The 26,542-nt window shown below is 45.9% G+C and overlaps 1 protein-coding gene across 1 annotated transcript in view; it reads left to right on the plus strand.

Moving 5' to 3' along the window:
* Positions 1-26,542, plus strand: part of RTEL1 (regulator of telomere elongation helicase 1) — a 161,489-nt gene that overhangs the window by 62,281 nt on the left and 72,666 nt on the right. Inside the window, exons 17-20 of the mRNA XM_075011522.1 lie at positions 7,402-7,534; positions 7,655-7,768; positions 19,190-19,230; positions 21,584-21,669. Of these exons, the coding sequence (XP_074867623.1) occupies positions 7,402-7,534; positions 7,655-7,768; positions 19,190-19,230; positions 21,584-21,669 (374 nt within the window). The remainder of the gene's footprint in view (positions 1-7,401; positions 7,535-7,654; positions 7,769-19,189; positions 19,231-21,583; positions 21,670-26,542) is intronic.

Here is a 26,542-nt window from a genome sequence, read left to right on the forward strand (position 1 = left end):
CAGGTCCTTTTTTCGGAATATGGTGGGTAGCACAGTGACTGTCATTAGCAGTTGTGCAATGGAAGGCAAACAGCAGGTCCTGTAGGACTTGGTCTGCCGCAAAAAGGTCTGCTCTGGCGCACTGGTTTGAGAGTAGGGTATTACTGGTTACCAGTGTGGGGTTGTATATTTGTCCAGCGGTGGGAATTATGAATAGGGAATGATTGTACCAGGCTTTTTCCTCAGGGTATTGACTAAAGTTTAGGGGAAATAACAGTGACATCCCTCTGCAATAATGTGCCAGTGTGGGAGATGTTATATCCCCAGCACCTTAAGGGTTTTTGGGGGGTTGTACTGGGATAGATATCCCAGATTTTTAATTTCTCATTAAAATTTACAACGTGGGTGCATTGCTGATCCCTTAACCACCCGAGGTGGGGTCCTGTGCCATTTTTATTCTCAAAGCAGATGGGGTACACTTCCCTGGAGGTTCCTGTTATATATTCCAAAGGTTGACCCCACAGTGTAGGTCTCCATTGTCCATGCCACCCCCAAGTTCCCTTCCCAGAGTCATTTAAAAGGTTGTGATCGTTGGGGTTGCTGTCATCAAACCAGGCTGGTCCCCACTGGAAAAAGTCGCTTTTGTTCCACCAGTCATTTAAGTTTAAAGGAACAAATTCAACTCCAAGTCCTGTGGAGGAATTTAGCAGGGTGCACATCCAGCAGTTTGTAGCACCAGCAGCAGAGGCAATGGTCTGGATGGCGTTTTTGAGTGGGTGCTCAGGTGCAGCTGAGATCACAGTGATCAGGAGGAACATTGCAGCTAATTCAGGCATCATGCTATTGTGTGTGTTGGGATCGGCTCAGGCTGATAAGTGAAGAGCCCTTAAGGTGTATTTGCAAGTCCTGTGTGGGTTGTTATCTTGTTAACTCCTTTCCTGAAAGAAAGCACAAAGTCAGCAGGTCTTGGATACAATCCAAGTCTCAGAAATGGTTAGTGGCAACTTGTGGGGGTTTGCAATAATCCAAACTCCCTTTCCTTTGTAAGACTGGAGTATACAAGTGTGTGTGCCCAGGCTGGGGTGCTTAACTACCACAGTATCCCCAGGGGCATATTTGGAGCTTGCTAGTGGTGCTGCTGGAGTCAGAGAGGCTTTTCTTGTAGGGAAGAATCCCTTGCTAATTGGGCTACCCGTAGGGGTCTGCCGGTTGTTAAGCCTCTGGACCACAGTATCTAACCTGTCTCCCCAGGTACCGTCCGTAGGCTTCGGATGGTATTTTAGCAGTCCATTCCATCGCTCAGCTATGCCACTGGACTGAAGTCGGTATGGGAGGTGAAAGGTCCATTGAATTCCATTCTGGAGAGCCCACTCCTGGACAGGCTTGTTTTTAAAGTGTGAGCCGTTGTCAGACTGAATTTCCTGGGGTGTTGAGACAAGTGCTATTAGGCGGTTTAGTCCCATAGTTGTGCACAGTCCTGTTGCTAAATGAGCAGGGTAAGCAAACCCTATTCCTGAGATGACTTCCACCCCTGTGAGAATATATTTCCACCTTTGTCTGGTGCCAGGCAATGGTCCCACATAATCAACCTGCCAGGTTCCCCATAGTGTTTTCCCATCCCTTAGTGTGGCAAACCGTTGTCCCTCAGTGATATGCCTCCTGGTCTCAGCACATGTAGTGCAGGCTTGTACCAAATCCCTAGCCTGTTGGTGGGTGAGGGGCCACCCCCTGATATGTGCCTGCCTTACCAGCTCCCCACTTCCTGTGTGTCCAGAGTTTCATGCAGCCAGATATACAGGCGTTCCCAATCCACCTGGGTAACAGAGATCTGAGCTGCTGCATCAGCCAGGTTATTCAGCTGTGCAGCTGGAGTGCTGTTCTTTTGGTGGGCTGACACATGTCCTATGCTTAGGGGTTGCTGGGTGGCATGATTATAAAGCCATTTCCAGTGTTCCAGTCCCCATACAGGCTTTCCTCCTATTTTCCAGTTATTATTTTTCCAGTTAGTGATCCACTGGGTGGCACCTGCCCATACAGCATATGAATCAGTGTATACAGTGTGAGCACCAGCTTTACAAGCAAGTTTAATTGCTACCAGCTCTGCAAGTTGGGCGGAGCTGTCAATCTCAGTAGTTAAGGGTGTGGTGGAATTGTCTGCTGGGATGGCTGCAGCTTTTCCCTTCCACTTTCCTTTGATTAATTTAGCACTGCCGTCTGTGAACCACACTCCCTCAGGGTGAGATGAGTCAAGTGGAGCAGCATCTCGTATAGGAGATGGTTGTGGGGGTAGGTGGTATTCCTCGGGCATGCCCACCCTCCATAAAGATTCTTTAATCTTGGTGGGGTTTTGTGCAGTGTCTGCACCACCTACCCTGTGGTGTATGTACAGTGCCCACCTTTGAATTGTCATTTTCTGTGCCACACCTGGTGGTAGCTCCTTTCCTTCCAATATGGGTTTAATAACTGGAAGAGGGGTGTGAATAGTTATGTTTCGAGTTTGAGTCAGTTCCTCAGTTTCCCTTAAAGCCGTGTAGGCTGCCAGGAGCACTTTCTCACATGGAGTGTAATTTGCCTGTGACCCCTGCCATGACTTTGAACCGAATTGAATGGGGCATCTGGGTGCAGTGTCACGCTCTTGCCGTAGGGCATAAGACATTCCTGTGACTCCTACAGTAATATACAAATGAAATGGGGCATCAGGGTGTATTGGACCCAGGGCTTGATAAGTATGAATTTCACTTATCAATTGCCTTAATGCCTCCTCATGAGTGGAGGTCCATTCCCAAGTGGCACTTTTCTTTAACACATTGTATAGTGGCTGGGCAATTACAGCAAAGCCTGGCACATGTTTTCTCCAAAACCCCAAAGTTCCTAGAATCTGTCTCGGTTGAACCTTGTTCTCAGGTGACAGTGCCTGGCTGAGTTCTTTTACAGTTTCATCAGGCACTGACCTTCTCCCTCCCATCCAGACAGTGCCTAGGAATTTTACCTCCTGGGAGGGACCTTGGCACTTATCTGGAGTTAAATCTAATCCAAGGTTTTCTAGTGCTGTCTTTACCCTGTCCATGGCTTCCTGTACCTCTTCACATGAATCCCCACCAATCAAAATGTCATCAATATACTGTAATATTTGGACATTATGTGGCATGGTCAAACCATCTAGGACTTTTGATAATGCACCATGTCATATTGTAGGTGAATGTTTGAATCCCTGTGGCATCCTAGTGAAAGTATATTGGACGCCTTTCCAGGTGAAAGCAAATCTGTCCTGATCTGCAGGCTGTAGGGGGACCATGAAAAACATGTCCTTTACATCCAGTACAGCTAGCCACTGTTTTGTTCCAGGTTTGTATGTTATTTACAATGTCTACTATACTGGGGACTGCTGCAGTTAGGGGTCCAGTGTTGCTATTCAGTTTGCGGTAGTCTACAGTGAGCCTCCAGTTGCCATTAGGCTTCTTTACTGGCCACACTGGTGAATTGTATGGGGAGTGTGTCCGAATTAATATTCCCTGTTTCTCTAGGTCTTTAATCAATTCTGTTACAGGAGCCACAGCTTCAGCTGGGACATTATACTGCTTTACATTAGTCACAGCTGATGGGGGGAGGGGAGGAGCTTGGGCTAGCAAGTTTACATGACAGAGGGAAGCTTTTCCCTCCTCCAGGATTGTTGTGCTGGGCTTGCAGCCGGCTCCAAATGCCCACCTTTCCCCACCAATGATTCCCTCCTTGCCCCTTAGGATGTCCATACCAAGTATATTGGCATTCCCAAGTATTAATTCATGTTTTCGGGGTTGCCTATAGGAGTTTAAAGGGATATCTAGCTTTATTTTGACCAGTGGGTAAGACACAGTAGTGCCATTCACTCCAGTAATCAAAATCTGCTTTCGATTGGAAGGTGGAGGTCCAGAAAAGTCCTCTTTTTTAATCATGGATAATTGGGCTCCAGTGTCTACCAGGAAGGAGACAGTAATCTTATCATTTACTGTTACTAGGATCCGGGGGTCATTGCTTTGATTCTCTCTCCCTGCTGGTTTGAGCTCATTTATAGAGAGAGAGATTTGTTCCCCTGCTAGTCAACTTTCCTGGTCAGTTTCAACTAGCAGCTGCAGCTCTTGTAATTGCTGCCGCAGCTGCGTGTAAGGGGTATCGGAGCTGGGGGGTGTACTAGGAGTAATCGCCTCCCTCCCTTGCTTAGCCCCTTTTAAGGCAGCCAGGAGCTTTAGCTTCCCGGTAGGCATTCCGTGCAGCAAATTTCGGGGGTATCCTAGATCTAAACACTGTTTCCACAGTTTAGTTCTTAATTCCTTTTCCTCTGGGTTTATCTCACGCCTAGGCTTAAAGCCTTCTTGCTGTCTTTTATGATTTCCCTTTAAATTTCACATCTTAACTTTGGCCTGTGGTGCCTCAGTTTCCCCAAACTCTCGGCGGTCTCTTAGCACAAGTTCAAATAGCTCCTGATAGGAATAGTTATGCTCCTGAGCAGGATTTCTGATGGCTAACATTATTGCCCTATGAGGTCCAGGAGCCCCTTTAAGCACTGGTCTCAAATCCTCGGTTTTTACCCCCTGTTCCCATGGGCTCTCCTCCTCAACCCCATTCTCTGGACTAGCTCGGTTGAGCAGAGCTGTTATGGACACAGTCTGCAGGGCTCCTTTAAGTTCATCCCATTTGTCCACGGGGTGACAGTGGGTTCACCTCTATCAGTGCGGTGGAGTCCCCTAGCCCATCTACAGGCAAAGGTCCAAATAGACTTTGGACCCTCCTTATTCCTGGGGGTAAGGAATACTCCTGCACCCAGATTTACCCTCCCACATTCCCAGAAGGACAGCTGTGTATGGCCTGCTCCTGTATCCCATATTCTGCCTAGCCATTCTATCACTCCTTCCCCAGGCTTTTCGACAAACTCATCTTGGATCTTTCTCAATTCTGCAGGCTCATAGCTGCGGGTAGTGATTCGGGTGGGTCGTGGCTCTGCCTTTTTGCTAGACTCACCCTCTCTCTGCTCAGTGAGACCTTTTTGGTAGGTGATGATGGGTCTCATGTGGATGAGGGGTTTTCCTAACTCAGGGGAGGAATAGGTGGAATATACCTCATCATCAGAGGAATCCCAGATGTCCCCATCCCAATCCTCTGTATCTAGCCAGAGAGCAGCCTCTACTTTAGCTTGATTAATTGTTTGGGGCTTGCTCTCTAATCTCGCCCTCCGCTCCACTCCTTCCTTCTTTATTAACGGAGTGAGGTGCTGTTCTAATTGGTGCAAATCATTACTTAGCAGGCGCCCCCGTGTGTCTAGGTTCTGGCAGTGCCGCTCTAACTCATCTTTCCCTTTTTACTCTTTCTAATTCTGCTTCCGGATTAGCGTGGCTGTTACATGCTGCTTGACTTTTAAATAGCCAGATACAAGCTCCTTTTCCCTTTTTCTGCTTTATTCTACAAGCGGTTCTCCAACTACAGAACTGCGACCACAGTTCCTCTGGATTTTCCCATTCCCTTTCTAATATTTCTTTATCCCATTTTGGGTCAGCCCAACCTTCCTGGGCAAAGCTCTTTTCTACCTTGCTGAAATCAGTGACTGGCTTCATGCTGCTGTATTGGAATGAAGAGCACAAACCCTGCTCGCTGCGCCAATTCTGTGAGCCGATGCCCAGGTGCCAGCTAAAGATCCGGTGGGGCAAAGGGGGTGATGCCACACCAGCAGCTACGCTAAGCAGCCAGAGCAGGCTGGGTTCTTTGGTTTGTGTTTAGTTCAGGTACAGCAGCAAGAGGAAAATTACACTTAGAGAGGCTTTAACAGTTACTTTTTATTTATACGAAGATAGAAACAATTTAACTAAGACACATGATTCAAGTACAAGTTAGTACTCGTGGTTTTTTTAAAGGGGAAACAACACAATTTAACTTAAGAAAAGTGTTAGACAAACTAGCTAGCTTAAACTAATACAAGTAATGTGTACACAGAAAGGCACGTTGCAGGTGTGATTTTTCACCCCTGCCTCTTAGACCTGGTGGAACCAGGGTCTTTCCCTCAATTCCTATAGGAAAGAAGTGTAATACAGGTGTAATTCTTACCCCTGCCTCCTAGATCCGGTGTGACCCAGAATCTTTCTCTCAATCCCTCGGGAAGAAGTAGATACGAACCAGGCGTCCCGAGTCTCGGGAGTTAATTCCAGACCTGGCCAGCAGGTGTAGGTGATTGAAACTCAAAGGGGGGTGGGCTGCCAAACCCCTTTATACCCCTTTTGTCACGTCGGCTTCTTCCTGGTCTCAAGTGGCCAATCGGGAGGAATGTGTTTTGAACCCCAGGTTTCCCAGGGAAGGTGCATGGCTCAATTTGCACCTGTGGATTGTGGACAATTAGGCACCTTTGGAGGTGATGGGCGGGGGTTCCCCGTTCTTCCTGGGGAAGTGGTCAGGCGTGTCAATCACCGAGATCAGCCAGAAGGGCGGCCATTAGCTAGCCCATTCACTGTCTGGTTTTTGTGGATAGTAGAGAGGCTGGGTGAGAGAGCACACCTGTGTTCCCAGGACATCAAAGGCTACCTGTCTCCCTTGCTTGTTTCTCTCTCTGTCTCTCCCAGCTGGGGGCCGGGGGAGGGGGAGAGAAGAAGAAAAGGCCAAATGGGGGGTTCATGTCTGGCTACACCAAGGTAGATTAAAAACACCGCAGCATGCTGTGCTCCCAAATTCTCCATCAGTGCTTGAAAGGGTGCACCTGTTGATCCTACCAGATCCTGCCTGTGGGGATGACCCAGATACTCTTGGATTCCTAGAACCAAGCCAGTTCTGGGAGATTCACTGTACATCGTGCCTGATGCAGTGCCATCAACCTTGGTTACATGGGTTGGCACAAGGGTCTTTAGTAGATTGTATATTTGAAGACTAGTCTCTTGTTGAAATTTGAAACTATGAAAATTGGGGTGGGTGTTGACCTTTCAACCCTGCTTTGAATTGACAAAGCTAAGTTTGGAGACAAACTGAAGCAGAAATCCCAGGCCCAGACACCCCCTAAATGGATGTGAAAGCTTACCTCTAGGTTCTGGCTTTGTGGTTTGTGCCTAGCTCCAGTTATAGAACTTCAAATACTGATTTATACCACATGCAACTCAGCCTAGAGCCGCACTACCGCAGAAGACCAACCCGCTCAGGGTCTGTTTCCCAGGTTTTAGTTTCACGCATGTGTGAAACTGCACTTTATGTGGTCAAAGCAGCTCTGGAATTCCTCACAAACAGTAAGGGATAAGGAAAGTCAACCTTCCTCTGTGTAGGCAGACATCAAAGTCAACCACCGATAAGTTGATGTTAGCTAAAATTGCTTATCAGCAGTCGACTTCTGTGTTTAGTGTAGACATAACTCAGACATGTTGTCTCCCCTGTAGAGATGGACCTCGGTTCATAGTGTATTTATTTTATTTGGTACAGGGAAGGTCTTGAGCTACTGGTGTTTCAGCCCTGGGTACAGTATGCACGAGCTGGTTCGTCAAGGAGTCCGGACAATCATTCTCACAAGTGGGACCCTCTCCCCACTCTCCTCGTTCACCATGGAAATGCAAATGTAAGTTCATTTCTTTGGGTGCTCTATCAAGTCATTTGATGGCATTATTGGAAATGAGGTGGTAGCTTGGAATTGCCATGAAGAGGATAATTAGAGATCATTTCTCTCCTGTCTCCTCAGCCCTTTCCCTGTTTGCTTGGAGAATCCACATGTTATTGATAAACACCAGATCTGGGTGGGGATAATTCCCAAAGGACCAGATGGAGGTCTGCTCAGCTCTACCTATGAAAAAAGGTAATTAGTTCTTCCATTGAAATACTACTTTGAAGTCTTGGGTATCAGTATATGAGTTCTTTAAAAGAGAGTTTTTGTGGAATCTGCAAAGTTGATTTCTTAAATGAAAAGGCTGCTAATTAGTAACAGAGAGGTAGCTGTGTTAGTCTGTATTTCCCGCCCCCCCACCAAAAAAAAGGTCATGTAGCACTTTAAAGACTAACAAAATAACTTTTTAGGTGATGAGCTTTCGTGGGGCAGATCCACTTCTCCAGATCTATCCAGTACAGCGCTATCTCCAGATCTGAAAAAGTGGATCTGCCTCATGAAAGCTCATCACTTAACAGATTATTTTGTTAGTCTTTAAAATGCTATATGACTGCTTATTTGCTTTGTTAGGCTGCTAATTCATCACAGGCAGCAGCAGAAGGTGAGGTTGTAGAGAAATGGGCTGCTGCTACGTTTCATTTAGTGCTTAGGCAATCTGGAGAAACAGAGAATTTTTGTGCTTGGAAAAAATAAATATAAGTGCTGTGAGTAGAAAAGTGAAGTTATCAAATTAAGAATCCACCGTTTGTCCTCTTTCTAGTCTATAAAACTGATTTTTGCTTAAAAACCTATTTGCAGAGTTTTAAATACAGTAAACCCCCCCCCCGATATGCACAATTTCGACTTGTGCTTATCTTGTGTTAACATGATTTAAGTGCAAGTTGAAATCCTGGGACTCCCAGGGGCTGGGGACTGGTGGGAGCGCAGCTCCCGCCAGCTCCCTGCTGCAGCCCCCAGATTCCGCAGCTGGGGGAAGCCAGCTAGAAGCCACTCTGCTGCAGCTGTCTGCTTGCCAGGGGAAGCCCGGCAGACAGCCATGCTGCTGTGGCTTCTCCCTGTCTTCCCTGAGCTGGGGGAGCCAGGAGACAGACAGCTGTGAAGGCGCAGCTTTTCCCTGGCTTCCCCTAGCTGGGAGAAGCTGTGCTGCTGTGGCTGTCTGCCCGCCTGGCTTCCCCCAGCTTTCAGAAGCTAGGGAGAAGCTGTGCTTGGCTCCCCACCACTGGCAGGAGCTAGGAAACTGACCAGTGCTGGTCGGTTTCCCAGCTCCTGCAAGCCCAGAGGAGCTGGGAAACAAATGGGAGCCAGGCTCCAGCTTCCCACACTCACAGGAAACAGGAAATTGTCTACTGTGAGCAGCAGAGAGCTGTGAGTCAGAGTCCTTGTGCTCACAGAAGCCAGAAAACTGACCAACCCTAGTGCTGGTCAGTTTCCCGGCTCCCACAAGCAGGGGGAAGCCAGGAGCTATGCTGCAGCCTGGTTCCCGGCTCCTCCCTGACTTGAGTAAAATTTCAGCAACGCAAGGGTGTGCAGGAGCGCAACCCTCCTGTAATTCTGGGGTCTACTGTACAGTAAACTCTATTGTATCCAGCAGCCTAGCTAGCTTAGAGAAGGTGTAAGACACAGTCTAAAAAAAGAAGAGACTAGGCAAGGAAGAAATAGGGAGTCCATACAGAGCAGTGCTCAAAGAGAAGATTAGGAATGCGGCCATAGAGAAAGACTTAGATAAGAGAGTCAAAGGGATGGCCACCAAGATAGAAGAGGCAATTGAGTAGAGGGTTCCGGAAGAAGGAAAGATCAGTGGGAAGTGGATTATGCAGAAGATAGTGAAGTTGGTCCAAGAGAAGATAGCAATAAAGATCAGAAGGGATGTTTCCTAGAGGGCAGAACAGCAATATAGGGTGATGTGCAGCGAGGTAAGGAAAGGGGCCAGAAAGGATACGGCAAAATGGTTAGACGAGCTGTGCAAAATGTAGAGAGGTATTACAACAGATGTAAGACCAGGGAAGTGTATAAAATGATTAGGAATATTAATAAGAAGAGGCAACCAAAGCAGATGGCGATCAAAGATGAGAAGGAAGAGGTGCTCGTGAACAAGAACATTGTGCAGTGATGGACGAGATATTGCACCGATTTATACAAAGCGCAGTTGGACCTGAGTGTCTGAGAGACTGACTGAAGAACTGAGCATCAAGACTGAGACCGATATTTTGAAGGAGGAGGTAGAAAGGGCACTGAAACGACCAAAGAACAGCAAGAGCCCTGGAAATGATAAAATCACTGGAGAGATGATTAAATGTGTCGGAGAAAGTATGATTCAGGAAATACACTATGTAATATAGCATGGAAAGAAGGGAAGGTGCCTAAGGAATGGACAAGGTCTGTGCTAGTGACAATACACAAAGTGCAAGAACTACAGAATGATTGCCCTAATGAGTCATCTAGGCAAGATGCAACTGATGATACTGAGGGAGAGACTAAGATCACAGATAGAACATTTAGCAGATGAGCAAGCGGGATTCAGGAAAGACAGAAGTACTATACAGCAGATGTTGGCACTAAGATTGATAGCAGAGAGAGCTCGATACAAGAACATCTACACTTGCTCCACCAGTTTTTCAGAAGACATATGACAGTATAGATCGGAAAGTGACTTGGGCAGTGTTGGAGTCGTATGGAGTGAATAGCAGACTGATAGAGTTGTTGAAAGATATCAGTGACAATGCAGAGGCAGTGGTGTGAATGTGTGGAGAGTTGGAAGGTTGGTTTAGACAAGGAGATCCAATATCGCTGAGTATCTTCATCATGCATCTAGAGAGAGCGATGGACAAGATCTAGGAAGAGGTAGAAGGGATGTCTGTTCATGGGATAAGAATTAGCAACTTGAGGTTTGTGGATGATATGGTTATCATTGAAGATGATGATGATAAGCTAGTGAAAGTGGTGCAGGTGCTAAATGAGGAAGGAAAGCAGCGTGGACTGATTATGAACGTCCGTAAAACAAAAATAATGTTATTTGGAGATAAGGAAATAGGAAGGAAGATGGGTGTAGATGGGCTTGAACTATAGACTGTAGAGAAGTTTGCATATCTGGGGAGCAACATAACACGTGATCTAGACGGTAAGAAGGAAATAGCGACTAGAATAGCGAAAGCAGGAGTGAGTTTGAAGGCGATGGATAAGATCTGGAAAAGCAATGGTGATTATTTTAGGAACAAAGCTGCGTATCTTGAAAATGTGTGTATTCAGTAGCATGTTGCACAGATGGGTTCCAAGGTTGTCATGCCGAGGGCGATTGTGGGGATAAGCTCCCATAGCCTATAAAATTCCTGGAATGGCGCGTATCTCTAAAAGCCTCTGACAACCATGTCCAGCTCCTGGCCTTCTCATGAGGCTTAGTTTTTAAGCCTGGCGGAACCGTTTCTGCTGACAGGAGAAGGGGCGAAAGGCGGCACACTGGTGCCTTAAAACCGGTTGCTTCGGGCAGGTGAGGCTCGTTAGCCTTGGTCAGTCGCTCACCTAGGAAAAGGTAGACTCTGATTTCAAACCCCTGCTGCCTTGCGGTCACATCCATTCTAGGGAAGGGCTTCGGGAGTTAACCCTGAGGAAAAATCCAGAGTTGGAGACACGAAGGCAGCCTGATGTTACTTTTGACGTCTTCCTGGCAACTCCTGCGATGCTGCTGATGCCAAACTGTACCGGCTCGCTGTTCCTTTGAATTCATCAGCAACATGGAGAGGGGGGATCTGCTATGTGGGCAACAGCTCATCCTCCATACAAAATTTGCCCAGGCATGCGCCCTGGAGAGGACACTCCAGTGTTGCCTCACAGCGTCGGCATAACACAGGAAGCAACAGTATACCGGTCATAAGTCATAGCTCGTTGGCGAAGAGCTTGATGCCAGGGGTTGCTTCCGATGGTGGGAGGGGTCATCATAGCCTCATTGGAGAGCTACCGCACACCTCAAACTGGACGGCCCCCAGCCAATAAGGTGCTGTCTCGCCACAGTCCATTTGCTTCACTGGGTGCGTGGAGCTTAGGGATCAATCCCAACAGGTGGTCTGAAATCTGTGCACCAAACGAAAAGAAAAAAATACAAAAGCACCCGGTTCTTAGACTGGGCATCTGGAATGTTAGAACCATGATAACTGGACTTTCAGACAACCTTGAAGACGTAGATGATATCCGCAAGACAGCGGTTATTAACAACGAACTGAGAAGGTTAAAAATGGACATTGTCGCCCTTCAGCAGACAAGACTCTCATCTTCTGGCAGTCTAAAGGAGAAAGATTTCACTTTTTTCTGGATGGGAAAACCCCCTAGTGAGACCAAAGAGCACGGCATGGGTTTTGCAATCAAGAATAGCCTGATTGGCTCCATCACACCACCCACAGGGCGCTCGGAAGGGCTTATACAACTCCAGGTGCAACCATCTGCAGGCCTGACCAACATCATCAGTGCCTATGCTCCAACAGTGACCTCTTCCCAAGAAGCTGAGTACAAGTTTTATGATGAGCTCAGCATTGCAATTGAAGCAATTCCAACTTGCGAGCCACTGATCATTCTTGGGGATTTTAACACAAGAGTTGGTGCTGACCATTCCAGCTGGCCCACATGCTTAGGGCAGTTCGGAGTTGCGAAGTTAAATGAGAATGGGCAGTGACTGCTGGAGCTTTGCTGCCAGCACAGTCTCTGTGTAACTAACACCTTTTTCAAGACCAAACCCCAGCACAGTGTGTCATGGCATCATCCCAGGTCCAAACACTGGCACCAGCTGGACTTGATCCTTGTAAGGCGTGCCTGCATAGGCAACGTCAAGCTGACTTGCAGCTATCATAGTGCAGACTGTGACTCCGACCATTCACTCGTTGCCAGTGAGATCAGGCTTCAACCTCGGAGGCTGTATGGAACAAAGAATGCAGGTAGGCCACGAATCAACATCTGCATGACCAAAGACCCCGAGGGGGTTGCACAGTTTACCCGTGCCCTCCATGAGGCCCTTCCTGGCCCAACCAGTGCAGATGCCAGTGGAAGGTGGGCATACCTTAGGGACACCATCTACAACACAGCGATGTCGACTTTTGGTAAGAAGCAGACGAAGTCAGCTGACTGGTTTGAAGCACACTCAGAAGAGCTGCTGCCCATTGTTGAGGAGAAGCAGCTTGCAGCGACAACATACAAGACATCCCCTAGCGAGAGGAACTTGCAGATACTCAGGGCCGCTTGTGGTAAAGTCCAAAGGACAGCCAGGCACTGTGCTAATGACTGCTGGCTTCAGCTCTGCTCCAGAATCCACACCTGTGCAGACAATGGCAACATAAAGGGCATGTATGATGGAATCAGGGAAGCCATTGGACCGATTCAAAATAAGATTGCTCCCCTGAAGGCACTCAATGGAGAGATCCTTAAGGACTGCTCCAAACAGATGGAAAGGTGGGTGGAGCATTACTCAGAGTTGTATGCTTCAGAGAACACTGTCACAGAAGCAGCACTGAATGCCGTTAGGTGCCTTCCAACTTTGTCAGAGCTTGACAATGTACCGACAGCACTGGAGGTCAGCCAGGCACTTGCCACACTGGCAGTTGGGAAAGCCCCAGGTAAAGATGGCATTCCATCAGAAATTCTCAAGTGTGCTAAGAGCAGCCTGATTCCAGAACTGCATGGGTTGCTGTGTCAGTGTTGGAAGGAGCGGAAAGTACCACAAGACATGAGAGATGCCAACATAGTCACTCTTTTACAAGAACAAGGGTGACAGGAGCGACTGTAACAACTATCGTGGTATATCCCTCCTTAGTATTGTTGGAAAGCTCTTTGCCCGGGTAGTGTTAAAGAGGCTCCGAGTCATTGCAGAACAAGTCTATCCTGAGTCACAATGTGGATTTAGAGCTAAAAGATCTACCATCGATAAGATATTTTCCCTTAGACAGCTGCAGGAAAAGTGCAGGGAACAGCAAAGGCCACTATGCATTGCATTCGTCGACCTAACCAAGGCTTTTGACCTTGTTAGCAGAAATGGTCTTTTTCAAATTTTGGAAAAGATTGGCTGTCCCCCCACCCTGCTCAATATTATCAAGTCTTTCCACGAGGACGTGAAGGGAGTCATTGTCTATGATGGATCCACCTCCGAACCTTTCAGTATCCACAGTGGAGTGAAGCAGGGTTGCGTTCTGGCCCCTACACTTTTTGGAATATTTTTTCCATCCTGCTCAAATATGCCTTTGGTTCAGCCACAACAAGCATTTACCTTCACACGAGATTTGATGGCAAGCTCTTCCAGCTGTCTAGGCTAAAAGCAAGGACCTAAGTGCAAACAAGATGCTTGTGAGACTTCCTCTTTGTGGATGATGCAGCTATTACAGCTCATACACAGGAGGAACTACAGCACCTCATGAATTGCTTTGCGAATACCTGCAAAGAGTTCGGGCTTATCATCAATATCAAGAAAACACAAGTGATGAGTCAGGACACTAACCATCAGCTTGCCATAAGCATCAGCGATCACCAGCCGGAAGTTGTCCACGAGTTCGTTTACCTGGGCTCCACAATATCCGACAACCTCTCCCTTGAAAGTGAGATTAACAAACGTATTGGAGTGGCTGCCACCACACTATTCAGGCTGACAAAGAGAGTATGGTCCAACAGGAAACTCAAAGAACACACCAAAGCACAAGTCTATAGAGCCTGCATACTGAGTACCCTCCTGTACGGCTGTGAAACTTGGACACTGAGCTCCAAGTATGAAAAGAGGCTCAACTGATTTCATATGCGTTCCCTGAGATGCATCCTGGGAATCTCCTGGTGGGACAAGGTGACCAACAACACTGTGCTTGAATGAGCAGGGACTGCCACCATGCACACTTTGATCAAGCAGAGACGCCTGCGATGGCTAGGTCACATGTCCTGCATGCAGGATGGTCGCGTACCTAAGGATTTGCTCTATGGTGAACTGGCAACAGGGACCAGGCCGGTTGGAAGACCTCATCTCCGCTACAAAGATGTGTGCAAGCGTGACTTGAAGGCTGCTAACATCGGCACTGCCACCTGGGAGGCACTCGCCACCGATTGATGCCTGTGGAAGCAATAGGTGAAAAAAGGACTGTCCCAGTATGAAGACAACCTCAGGCAACAAGCAGAAGAGAAAAGAACCCTGAGGAAGCCCCGCCCCCAGTCCATCAACCAGGGCTCAGTGTTCTCCTGTACCCTGTGTGGAAAAAACTGCCACTCAAGAATCAGACTTCACAGCCACACTAGACACTGATGTCGATCCAACCCCGGGTGCAACAACACACCATGGTCCTCCAGGACCTACCTACCTACCTGCACGGATGTCAGATGTGGGTGACTAACAAAAGATACAAAGAGAAGGATATTGGCATTCGAGAGGAGTTGTTATAGAAAGATCCTGAGAATAGGATGGATGCAGAAGGTCACTAGCAAGGAATTGTATAGGAAGATACATCCGAAAGAAAATCTACTGCAGCAGGTTATACAACGCACGTTACAGTTATTCGGGCATATTTGCAGAATGAATGATGAAAGAAAAATCAGGACCCCAGTATTCAACATAATGGACAGTTCTACTGGGAGAGGCAGATGCCCCCCCCCAGGAATGGGTAGATGATATAGTAGATAGTCTACAGAAGTTAAGCCACTCTGCACTGTGCAGGGAAAGATGGAAGGAAATAGTGAGAGAGACATCAGACACCAATGGGTGCTGAGCCCTTGGTGGTTGGTGGTGGTGGTGATGATGGCGCAGAGTTCTTTATTTGCCAACAACAGTAGTACTATACTCTGTAAACTTATACTGTGTTTGATGTATTTGTTTGTATTTTCTTTCTCTGTACTGTACTTATGGAAAACATAGTTAAAATGTACTTATGGTTAAAATGCTGGTTATTGGAGAGCTCCGGATAATAAAATGATGGATATGAAAGAGTTTACGATAGTAGTTTCATGCTTTGAATGTGTTTTGTGCTTATCAGTGCGTTATAAGAAAGTTGATTTACTTAACAGAATATCACAGTCTTGTTGGGGCCATTGTATTCACCTTTGTAAATAAATGGCTGTTAAAAGAGAGAATCCATTCTGAAGTTTCCGGGGTGAGGGTAGTATTCTTCTGACCATCATACATATATTCTTATTTTAATTACCTTTCCAAAATACCCAAAGCAATTATATCCTGAGGTTTTTTTCATTCATTTCAGGTTCAACTTTAAATACTTATTCCCCTCCTGTAGTTTTGTTTCAGTTTAGGCAGAGCAAATGTGGCCTTTTTCATGATATACTAAACCCTCAAAATGCATCAACACAAGTTAAGCGCAACTCAAAATCCCGCTCTCCCTGGCCCTGACTCAACCCCCCTGGTCTGCACAGCCCTGGCTCAGCCCTTCCCCCCCGCCCTACCGCAGCCCCATTCCCAGTTCTGGTTCAAGCCCCTTGTGTGCAGCTCAGGTTCAACCCCCACAGCCCAGCTCACCACCCAAGCAGGGCTCTGGCTCACCAACCCCGTGCGTGGCTCTGGCTGAACCACTCCCACACTCTCTCTCTCTCTCTCTCTCTCTCTCTCATGCAAGGGTTCGTGGGAACGCAACACTCGTGTAAATGGAGGCTCCACTGTACTCAGAAAATCAAAACCATTACCCAAAGAAGACTTTTTACCGCATAAAAGGAGATATGCCAGAGATTCCCTGAAGTTTGCTCTTTCTGTTTTTAAGTGGAAGGCACTTAGTGATGGCTGATAATATATAGTCGTATGATAGATATTGTATTGCTAGTCCAAGAAACTAAGCTGCCCTGCTCTTTTTTGTTTTGATGTGATACCACTGAATTTTTTTCCCTTTCTGCAGCGTGTTGTGTGGAGTGAACGAAGCATACAGTGCTTGGTGTAGGTCCTACGATTTCTCAAGAGTAATAGTATTTGTAGAACTGTAAAAAATGCAGGCTTAATAAGAAAGGAGGGCATGCAAAACCGTCTGGAACTGAAGAAAAGGTTAACATAAGGCAATTGAAAGAGGGAGCAAATGTGGGGAATTTCCATAGAAACCAGCATAGACAGAGTGCTACTGTACATGCAGTGCTGAGCCAAAGAAAAAGCCTTTGGGGATTGTGACTAAATTTGTCATCACTATTAATACAGCAACGAAACGCATGTCCTTTTTTCCCCATGCTATGTCACGACCACACCTAGTTCATAATAAGTTAGTTTAGTCATCATAACTTTGGCAGCTTCTACAGATTGCTGCCTGGCAGGATTCTGTTCCTTAATACATTACTGTTAACAATGAGTCGTCTTATGTCGGGTTACGTGTACTCCCACTGTCTAAAGGTGGATAGGTTAGGACCTAGTAACACAGAAATAGCCGTGTTAGTCATTATACTATCAAAACAAAAAAGCTGTCCAGTAGCACTTTAAAGACTAACAAAATAATTTATTAGGTGGTGAACTTTTGTGGGACAGAGCCACTTCTACAGTCAAGCCCTTAGGTACAATTGCATTTGCTCTGATCCTACTGACAGAGACCAAAAACTAAAAGATCACTACCAAATATTCATAAACCTGAATTACCCACCAGGAGAAGTAAAAAAAACAAATCGACAGGGCCAGACGAACACCCAGAAACCAGCTACTTCAAGATAGGCCCATAAAAACCAACAACAGAACACCACTAGTCATTACCTACCGCCCCTAACTCAACCACTGCAATGCATCATTAAAGACCTACAACCCATCCTTAATCAGTATGCCACATTCCAGAAGGCCCTAGGTGACAGGCCTGTTCTCACCTACCGACAGCCTCCCAATCTTATGAGGATTCTCAACAGCAACCACAGACTATACCATAATAATATCAGTCCTGGAACTTTTCCTTGCAAACAGCCCTGTTGCCAGCTTTGTCCACATATTTATTCTGGAGATACTATCACTGGACCTAACCAGGTTATTCACAGAATCACGGGCACATTCTCATGTTCTTCTACTAACATCATATATGCCATCATGTGCCAACAATGCCCACATACTTTGTATATAGGATGAATGGTAAACATGCTTTGACAAAGAAGGAATGGACACAAAACAGACATCAAAAAGCTCTTAACTCACGAGCCTGTCAGCATTTTAATGGAGTGGGCCATTATGTTAATGACCTGAAAGTCCATGTTTCACTGAAAAGGAACTCTAAAAATTGACTGCAAAGATAGAGTGCCAAGCTCTCTTTTATATTCAAATTCAACACAGTAACACATGGTTTGAACTGGGATGTCAATTACCTGGGTCATTATATGGACTCTATTACATACTTTGTTTGATTTGATTCTTGACCCCCCCCCCCACCTCCCCTCTGCTCTTCTGATTTGCACACCCTGATTACATTTTTCTGATTTGTCAACCTAGGTAACTATTTTTAGTTCTCTGTGCCTTAAATATTGAGTCTGTTCTGGTATGGCTATGATCTGAAGAAGTGGGTCTATCCTATGAAAGCTCATCACCTAGTAAATTATTTTGTTAGTCTTTAAAGTGCTACTGGACTGCTTTTTTGTTTTGATAGGTTAGGACCTAGTTTTTCTTCACCGCCAAAACTGAAAATTTTGTAATTGTTACTGTTGCTGTTGATATAGGGTTCCTGAGTATTGCTGCTGACACACAGTGTCCAAAAGCTGGTTGTAGAAGGGTTTTCCTCAACAGCTGAAACTCCAAAATCAGTGATTCTCTCATCCAGCAATATCCACGGTCTGGTAGGACCATGGAGCTTCCAGGAACAGAGAATCCTGAATGGGGAGGAGCCAGCTAGACTAGCTGCCAGAGCCTGTGGTAGGGCAGCCACAACTGAGCTAGCGGCAAAGGAGGGACCAGTAGCAAGCAGCCAGGAAACCCAGGCCTGGAGCAGCAGTAAGCTTGCTTTGCCCCAGAAGCAGTGGCTGGGATAGGAAGCCAGCAGTCCAGGCTGGGGAGTGGCGGCTCGTGGCTGTGGCCAGGCAGGAAGCCCTGGCCCAGGGAAGCCATGGCTGGGCTAGGAGGTGGTTGGTTGGTGCCTGCATCTCATAGCCGGGGCCAGGAAATGACCACTGTAGCTGAGCCATGGCTGGGGAGCCTGCAGGAGTCAAGTGACAGCAGGGTGGGGAGACCAGGAGCAGGGGCTGGAATGCCAGCAGGGGGCATTGACCTCCCCTGCAGGCAAAATCCCCAGTCTGGGACAACTCAGATCCTGAGGGTGCTGGACCAGGGAAGGTTCAACCTGTATTTCTACATTGGTGCTTGGCTCTTGTTGAGCAATAAGTTATGTATTGCACTAATAGTGTCATAAACTGGCAGATAGTGGTGTCATAGAAGCATCTGGAGGGAGATCGTCTTCGGTGTTTGTTTCTTAGAGCATTGTGGGGTCATCTTTTTAAAGCAAGTTGGGAGAAATAGGTGAAGAAAATTTGGACATCATGGTTACTTTAGAGGTAATGCTTGAAAATGCTTATGACTTTGAGATTTTTCCATGAGGAAGGGAATGAAGGCACAGGAGAGAGAGAGAAGATGGAGGTTTATGTGTGCATTCATTATTCCCAACAAGAGTCAACTAATGAAAGGAAGTATGATGAGGATGCTGATGGGTATTGTCTTCTTTTTAGGTTTTCTGTGGAATGTCTGTCTTCTCTGGGCAAGACAATAGGTAAGTGAAATATACTCAGATTCAAGAAACAAGCTTGTGCGCTGAGTTATTTGTAAATGACTGGGCAATATGACTTCTAAACAAGCGTAAGCAGGTTTGAAACCCGGACATCTGGACTGTGTAAGGAATTTCATGTGTTTTCTTGAAGTCATTAGCCTATTATGCTAGAAGTATATTCCAATTTCTAATTACATGGTAGTTCACTGTAGTCCATTGATCAACCTTATGAGTCCATCTTACACGGCATAATTTTAAAGTATTTGAACAAAGCAAGGGTCACAATGGTTAAGTATCAGAGAGGTAGCTGTGTTAGTCTGTATCTTCAAAAACAACAAGAAGTCCTGTGGCACTTTTATAGACTAACAGATATTCTGGAGCATAAGCTTTTGTGGGCAAAGACGAAGAGGGTCTTTGCCCACAAAAGCATATGCTTCAAAATATCTGTTAGTCTATAAAGGTGCCACAGGACTTGTAATGGTTGAGTAAGTGTAAGGCAGCACTGAAGCAATAAAACAAGATCCAGTGTCTTAAATGAAATTGGAAGTGTTTGTCCCTAGCATGCAGTATAATACAGAACCTTAATCCTAATCTGCTGCATCCACATGGAACAATAATACATCCTACACTTAACAATGCATAAATATCTGAAGTGCCCATACTAATGTTTCTGATGTCTGAGTTGAGGATTTGGGTCATAGTGCAATTATAAAGAATGTATTAGGGATGTGTGGATATTATGATTTTGTGCCTTTGGAGTGTATGTGATATTTTTAGAGTAGCAGAATCTGTCAATAAAAGCTGTGATGTAACAGTTAGTGTTAATGATTTATTAGAGAAGGATAATTTAACTGGAGAACACCTTGCTGTTAAAGGTTTGGGTAGGTGGATATTCCCTGTAAGCTGCCTATGGGTTTAATCAAGTTTTTGTGTGAGGATTAAATGCGTTAAGTGCAACTCAAAATTGCACATTTTGAGCATTTACTGTAGTATCAGAGAAGGACAGTGCAGATTTGGGAAGCGTAGACTTGATGACATGGATCCTCTGCATATCTCGGCACAATTTTTACACTCATAAGAATGCTGGGAGACTTGACTTATAAAGAAAGAATAAAAGAATTGTAATAGAGAGGTAGCCTAACAAAACAAAAAAGCAGTCGTGTAGCACTTTTAAGACTAATAAAATAATTTATTAGGTGATGAGCTTTTGTGGGGCAGATCCACTTCTTCAGTTCTGAAGATAGTGCTGTGCTGGAAATGGCATGAAAGTTTTATAACACAGAGATCCAAGAAAAATTAAATAAAAACTGGCAAATCAGATACATAGGACCGAAAACAGTGGGTGGGGGGGGCTGCGGGCACAAAGGGTGGGGAGGAGAGGAGAGAATTACTAATTGTAAGGGTCCTGCCTGAGATCACTACGAATATCAAAGCTGAGGAGGCAGTCTTTGTAGTGCGCGAGGTAATTACTATCCTTATTAAGGCCAAGCCTCAAATTATTGAATATGAGCATAAATTGCAGTTCAGCTCTCTCTCTTTGTAATCTGCTGTTGATATCTCTCTGTTGTAGGACACACATTCTCAGGTCTTTAACAGTACGGCCCACTCCACTGAATGCTCATTGACATGTTTATGTGTACTCAGATTCCTAATGTCTGCATTGTGTCCATTTTTTCTTTGGCAAAGTGATTGTCCTGTGTATCCAATATACATAGAAGATGTGGCTCTGCCCATGAAAGCTCATCACCTAATACATTATTTTGTTAGTCTTTAAAGTACTACATGACTGCTATTTTGTTTTAAAAGAATTGTGTAAGAGGTATTTAAAAGGGAAATATGTTAAGTCTAGAAATGTTTGAAAGAGGTAAACACAAGAGAGGAAGATATTTATGGTGGAATGAAGGTGTCTAAATAGGCAAAATGGGATGAAGCGGAGAGAACAGTTTGACTCAATATCAGGAAAACATCTCGTCAGTGAGATATATAGTATAATATTATAGAAGTCTTCCTAGGAAAGTGGACAAAACACCAAAAAACATCTCGTAGGAAACAGTCCATCTTTGGCACAGAGATGGCCAGGACAACTTATTAAGTATTTTCCATTTCTTATATATAGCATACAAATGAGGTATGTGCTATGTTGTGTCAGAATTGTTCAATGAAATGCTAACCAGGCTAAAATAGTGACAAAAATGTCGTCCTTTTGCAACACTCCTTTGTTTCTTCCCACCTAGAAGATGGAGAGGAGTTGTAGGCAGATTAGTATGGGCCCTGAGAAAAGTATGATCCCTACCAATATTTCAGAATGAAAATGCGCGAATAGGTGAGGTACTATGCACCATCTTTCTTGTTGCAGGTAATCTTGTACGAATTGTACCACATGGTCTGCTGGTGTTCTTCCCTTCGTATCCAGTCATGGATAAAAGCCTGGAATACTGGAGGGTATGTTCATTCGTTCTTTGTCTATGAATTGTAGTTATACACTTGGGACCAAATTTTCCCAGACAGGTGCTTATAGGGCAGTTCCTGGGATTGCAGTCTAGCACTGACTTTCCCAGATACCCGTTTTATGCATCTCAGTGTTCAGTATCATTTATTGTCTATATTGTGAGAGAAGGTTGTAAGCAGCACTCCCAAGTCCATGTTTTCCCAAACTGGGGGGATTCAGAAATTCCAGGGGGAGCGCAGGGTGACCCAGCTCCTCCCCCGTCATTCCCCCCACCCAAAGAAAAAGCTTGCCTTTGCTTCCAGCTCTCAGCCCCTGCCATTTTACATGGGTGACCCGGCACAGCTGCTATAAAAAGCAGGCAGCCATCAAAGACCGACGTGGAGCCAGCTGCCTCCTGCAAATGTGAGTGAGTGTGGGTGGAGGGAGGGGAGGATAGAGGAAGGAGAAGGAGAAGGATGGGGTTAGATGTGGGGGCTGGAGGTGCCTGTCTCAGGGGAGGGGAATGGGGTGAGAGTGAGAGGCTGGTGGTGCCTGGCTTTGGGACAGGAGAGGGGCTTGGGCAGGGGACTAGCAGGGCTTGAGCATCAGGCCTGTGGGGCCTGTGAGGCTTGGGTGGCTGGCCCTGGCATCATGGGGCTCAGGCAGCTGGCCCCAGCGGTGCGGGGCTCAGGCTGGCAGGTGGGCAATTGGCTCTGGCAGCATGGGGTTTGGGTGAGTGGCTGGCACCAGCAGCATGGGGTAGAGTTGGCTGGCCCACTCTTGGGGTGGTCTGCTGACCCCAGCAGCGTGGAGCTCCGGTGGTGCGTGGGGAGGCAGCCTGCTGGCCTCAGCAGTGCGGGGCTCAGATGGGCGGCTCTGGCAATGGCACAGGGCTCAGGCACCTGGCCTGCTGGGGCTGCACCAGGCACCAAGAAAACCTGTTTGTACTTATTTTAAATTTTAAATAACATTTTTATATCAAGATTTTGTGATTATTTTAAATTATGAATTGAATATTTTGTTAAAATGGGGTTGGATGATGGTAGTGAAGAGTTGGGGGTTGTGAGGCTTTCTCAGAAATCAAAAGGGGCGGGGTCATGATGCTGAAAAGTTTTGGCACCACTGCTCTAGACAAATGAGCCCTACCCTTAAAAACCTTAGTCATAATTCCAGAGTGCTGAACAATGAGAACTGAGGGAACAAGAAGAATAAGAGACAAAAGAAGCTTTGTTAATTAGCTACCTAGTGATAGTTCTAAAAATCAATATATATTTAAGGTGGGACTGATAATACCACCTGTTAAGGTTGGCCAACACATCCTATGTTTTTGGTTCTGGTAGCTGACACACTTTAACCTAGGGTTGGTAAAAGTTAACTGGTAAACCACACCTTAAATAGATGAGGCTTCCTCGTTATGGTTAACTGGTGAGGGCTGGAGCAGCCCCTCACCCACTGTGGGCAGGGAGCTCCTCTAGCCCCATGAGCTTGCCGTGGGTGGGGGGCACTTCAGCCCAAACAGAGCAGTCTGCAGCTGCTCCTGACCCTCTTTAATTGGTTAACTGGAAAAATTTAATGTTTAACCAGTTAACTAAACAGGGTTTCACATCCCTTCTTAAACCATTTGGAGTGAAATGATTCCTAGCAGATGTCTGCTGAGGCTGAATATTTTGTTTTACTCACATTTAATAAATTCTGGTGACCTTTCCTTTGGAATGTGCTGTTGCTTTGGAGTGGGGACTTGGAATTTGCAGTGGCCTTTGTGTCAGGGAGTTATTTTTGCTGTTCCTTTGAAAATGTGCACAATTCTGATTGAGTTATTAGCTTTTGCAAAATGTGTTTGAGCATGCTCAGTAAAAACTTAGAATCTTTGGGAATGTAGCTGCCAAAATCTGCACATACTAGTCATGCTCTAGCTTGAGGCCCCACAGGAATCCCCTACAATATCAGCTCTCTGGGGTGCTGCTGGAAATGCAAGTAGGGGTTTATGCAGGGAGATTATCTTGTTTGCTCTCTGATTCCACCCCTGGGCTCAGGAATCATGGAGGAATAAACTACCAGATTTGGATACAGAGGGGACAAAAGACAAGGGCTTCAGGAGCAATTTTAATTCTGGAATTTCCCAACTTCAGAGTGCTTGACTTGGCAACATTAATGGCTTTTAACGTAGTTTTTTTATGTATAAGATATACAGAAGAAAATTTACAACTGTGGATCTGGGGTCCCAACTATTAGTTGGGCCCACTATGTGTATCTGTAATATAATGTCTGCACTTCCTTAAACAGTCATCTTTTTCTGGGAGGAGTTGGGGGAAAAAAAAAGCTTCAAAATAAGTTACTAGATTATATAATAAACTTGCCTGTTTCACCTCAAAATGGGATAACTGTTGTTCTTAGGCTTCCCTGCCCCTTGAAGATATTCCCCCATTAGCCAAGACAGGGTACTTGGTTCTACTTCCTGTCTTCATGGTAATGCCTTCCCAGAGAGGGTTTTCACACAGATCTGGTGCCTTCTCAGGCTTTTATTTCTTGAAGGCTCGGCTCCTTGACTTTTCAAAGTCGTGGAGTTAAACTGTTTGTCCTGTGTTCAGAATCTATTCTTAATAAGATTTTGCTACTGAAGTAGAAAAGCTTCCATTCTTGGTATTCTCACCACCCTTTGAAAGCCTCAGAAGTTCCACTTTTAAAGATCTGAAGTGAGTCTGTGCTCACGAAAGCTCATGCTCAAAACTTTTCTGTTAGTCTATAAGGTGCCACAGGACCCTTCGTTGCTTTTAAAGATCGTAGGCTACCTGATTCTCAGACATTGTGTGTTTAAGTCCATGAGTTCAGTTAGAATGCACCCTGGATGCTGGTACAGCCTTCCTTTTGCCTTTAGAAGGGCTTTCAGTTTTTGCTCATCCAATCATGATCAAATTCGTTAAGGGTTTTTACAGTTATTTTCACCTGTCCAAAACCCATCTTTTTCAATGGACCTTAATCTGGTGTTCAGTGCCTTGAGGCCCGCTCCCATTACCACATTTGATCCCAGGACTCTGTGTCTTCTCTTCTACTTCTCCCGTGAAATTTCCTTTCTGGTAGTTTTCACCTTACCCAGAAGAATGAGAAAATTCAGGGGCTCTCATGACAGACCCACAATATGCTGCTGTCTACTGTGACAAGTGACATTATGCCCCTTGATTCTTCCCTAAAGGCTTTTCAGAGTGTCATATCAACTTAGAGATTTGATTTAGTATTTTTTCTGAAGCCTCATACCTCAGGAGAGGAAGTTTGTCTCCTCACACTAGATGACAAGAGGGCTCTCACCTTCTGTTTGGATGGAACCAAGAGCTTTAGAGTTCCTGCCGGATTCATTGATTTCTTTGCTGAAAGGAGACTGGGACAGTTAGTTTTCACTCAGACTGCTGAAGTGGATTTTGGATTTTGTCTTGACTTGCGATGAAGCCGGTGAGATACATCCACTTGATAGAACGAAAATCCACTCCAGCAGGTCTCAGAACAAACACTTCTAAGTCCTTCTAAAGGTATCCCCGTAGCATAAATCTGCAATCTGGTCCTTGGTCCACACATTCACCAAATACACTGTGATGCCTGCATCAAGAGCTGGTGCTGCCTTTGGTGATGCAGTTCCCCACACTGCCTTGCATTTGCCTCCTCAGAACTTGCCTCCATGTTGAGATACTGCTTGAGTCAAAGGAGAAGTGCTTATTTACCCATACAGTAACTTGAGGTCTTTAAGTTGTTTTGCCCTTAGGGGTATTCCACCTACTACTCTCTCCTCTTCTGCTGTAGAATCTTTCAGGCTTCTTATCTGAGAAGTAAGTGGAGTGGCAGCCAATCCGTATCTTCTTATTAGTCCTCGCCTGGGAGAGCACAAGATGGTGCCCTGCACAGTCCTCTTGCTTGCCTTCTGTCAAGTACACTCATTGTTTGCTTAATGGATTAAAATGAAGATTCTAAGGAATGTGTATCATCTTAATTAGCTGATTATTACCACTGACTTCACTGGTTGCAAAGTCAAACCAATATTGGGGCATTTTGGAAGATCTCACTGTTTGCTTATCATGGCAGACCTCTACCTGGAAGCTGCAGGAGCCTTTAGGAAAGAAGGTATACTGGGTAGTGAGCTAATGCCTTTTTGTTTTCTGATTAAGCCCAATTAGGGCAGGCAGCGGGGACCTCCTTAGGAATCAGCCACAGCTGAGTCGAATCAGCACTCATGGTCAGCTGAGGCCCTGTGCTCCCTACAAAAGGCTCCCCCGCCTGGTAGCGGGGGAAGGTTTTGGAAGGTGCACCGGAGGGCAGGAGCAGGAGCAAGAGCAAGAAGGTGCCACGGGGAAGCAGTCGGTGAAGTGGCCTAGGGTGAGGTTGCTACATTGGGGCAGGGGCCAGAGTCCAGGGTAGAGGGTGAGTGTGGACTCACCCCACCCTTCCCCAGAGGGTTACTCCACTGGAGCAGGCATGGGCCTGCAAGGGGACTAGCTTTGTCCTCCCCATTCTGGAATTGCCTATGATGAGGATGGCTCACTAGGCGGAGACACCTGCCTCTGGAAAGGCTGGGCAGATAGGGAATGAGTTTCTCCATGAGTTTCTGAGGCGTAACAGAGAACCACCAGGAAGCGCAGGGCCCCACAAGGGCTGACAGGGGAAATTGTCCCATTATATAAACAGTATAGAGTCTGGGAGAAGTTTTGGAACATTGTTCTCTTGGTAAACGATCCAAAAGATAAACAGGTTTTCTTCAGATGCGATCATTTAAGGCATGCTGAGGAACAGAAGATGAGAACCAGACAACTCCTATAGTTTCCCTTAGTTTTCTTTACTACTTTCCCTAGAGAAAATCACTAACCAACTTTCTTCTTGTTTATTGTTTGAATCAACCCCGTATTA

The sequence above is a fragment of the Carettochelys insculpta genome, chromosome 17 (genome assembly GCF_033958435.1).
Source record: "Carettochelys insculpta isolate YL-2023 chromosome 17, ASM3395843v1, whole genome shotgun sequence".
Classification (NCBI taxonomy): domain Eukaryota; kingdom Metazoa; phylum Chordata; order Testudines; family Carettochelyidae; genus Carettochelys; species Carettochelys insculpta.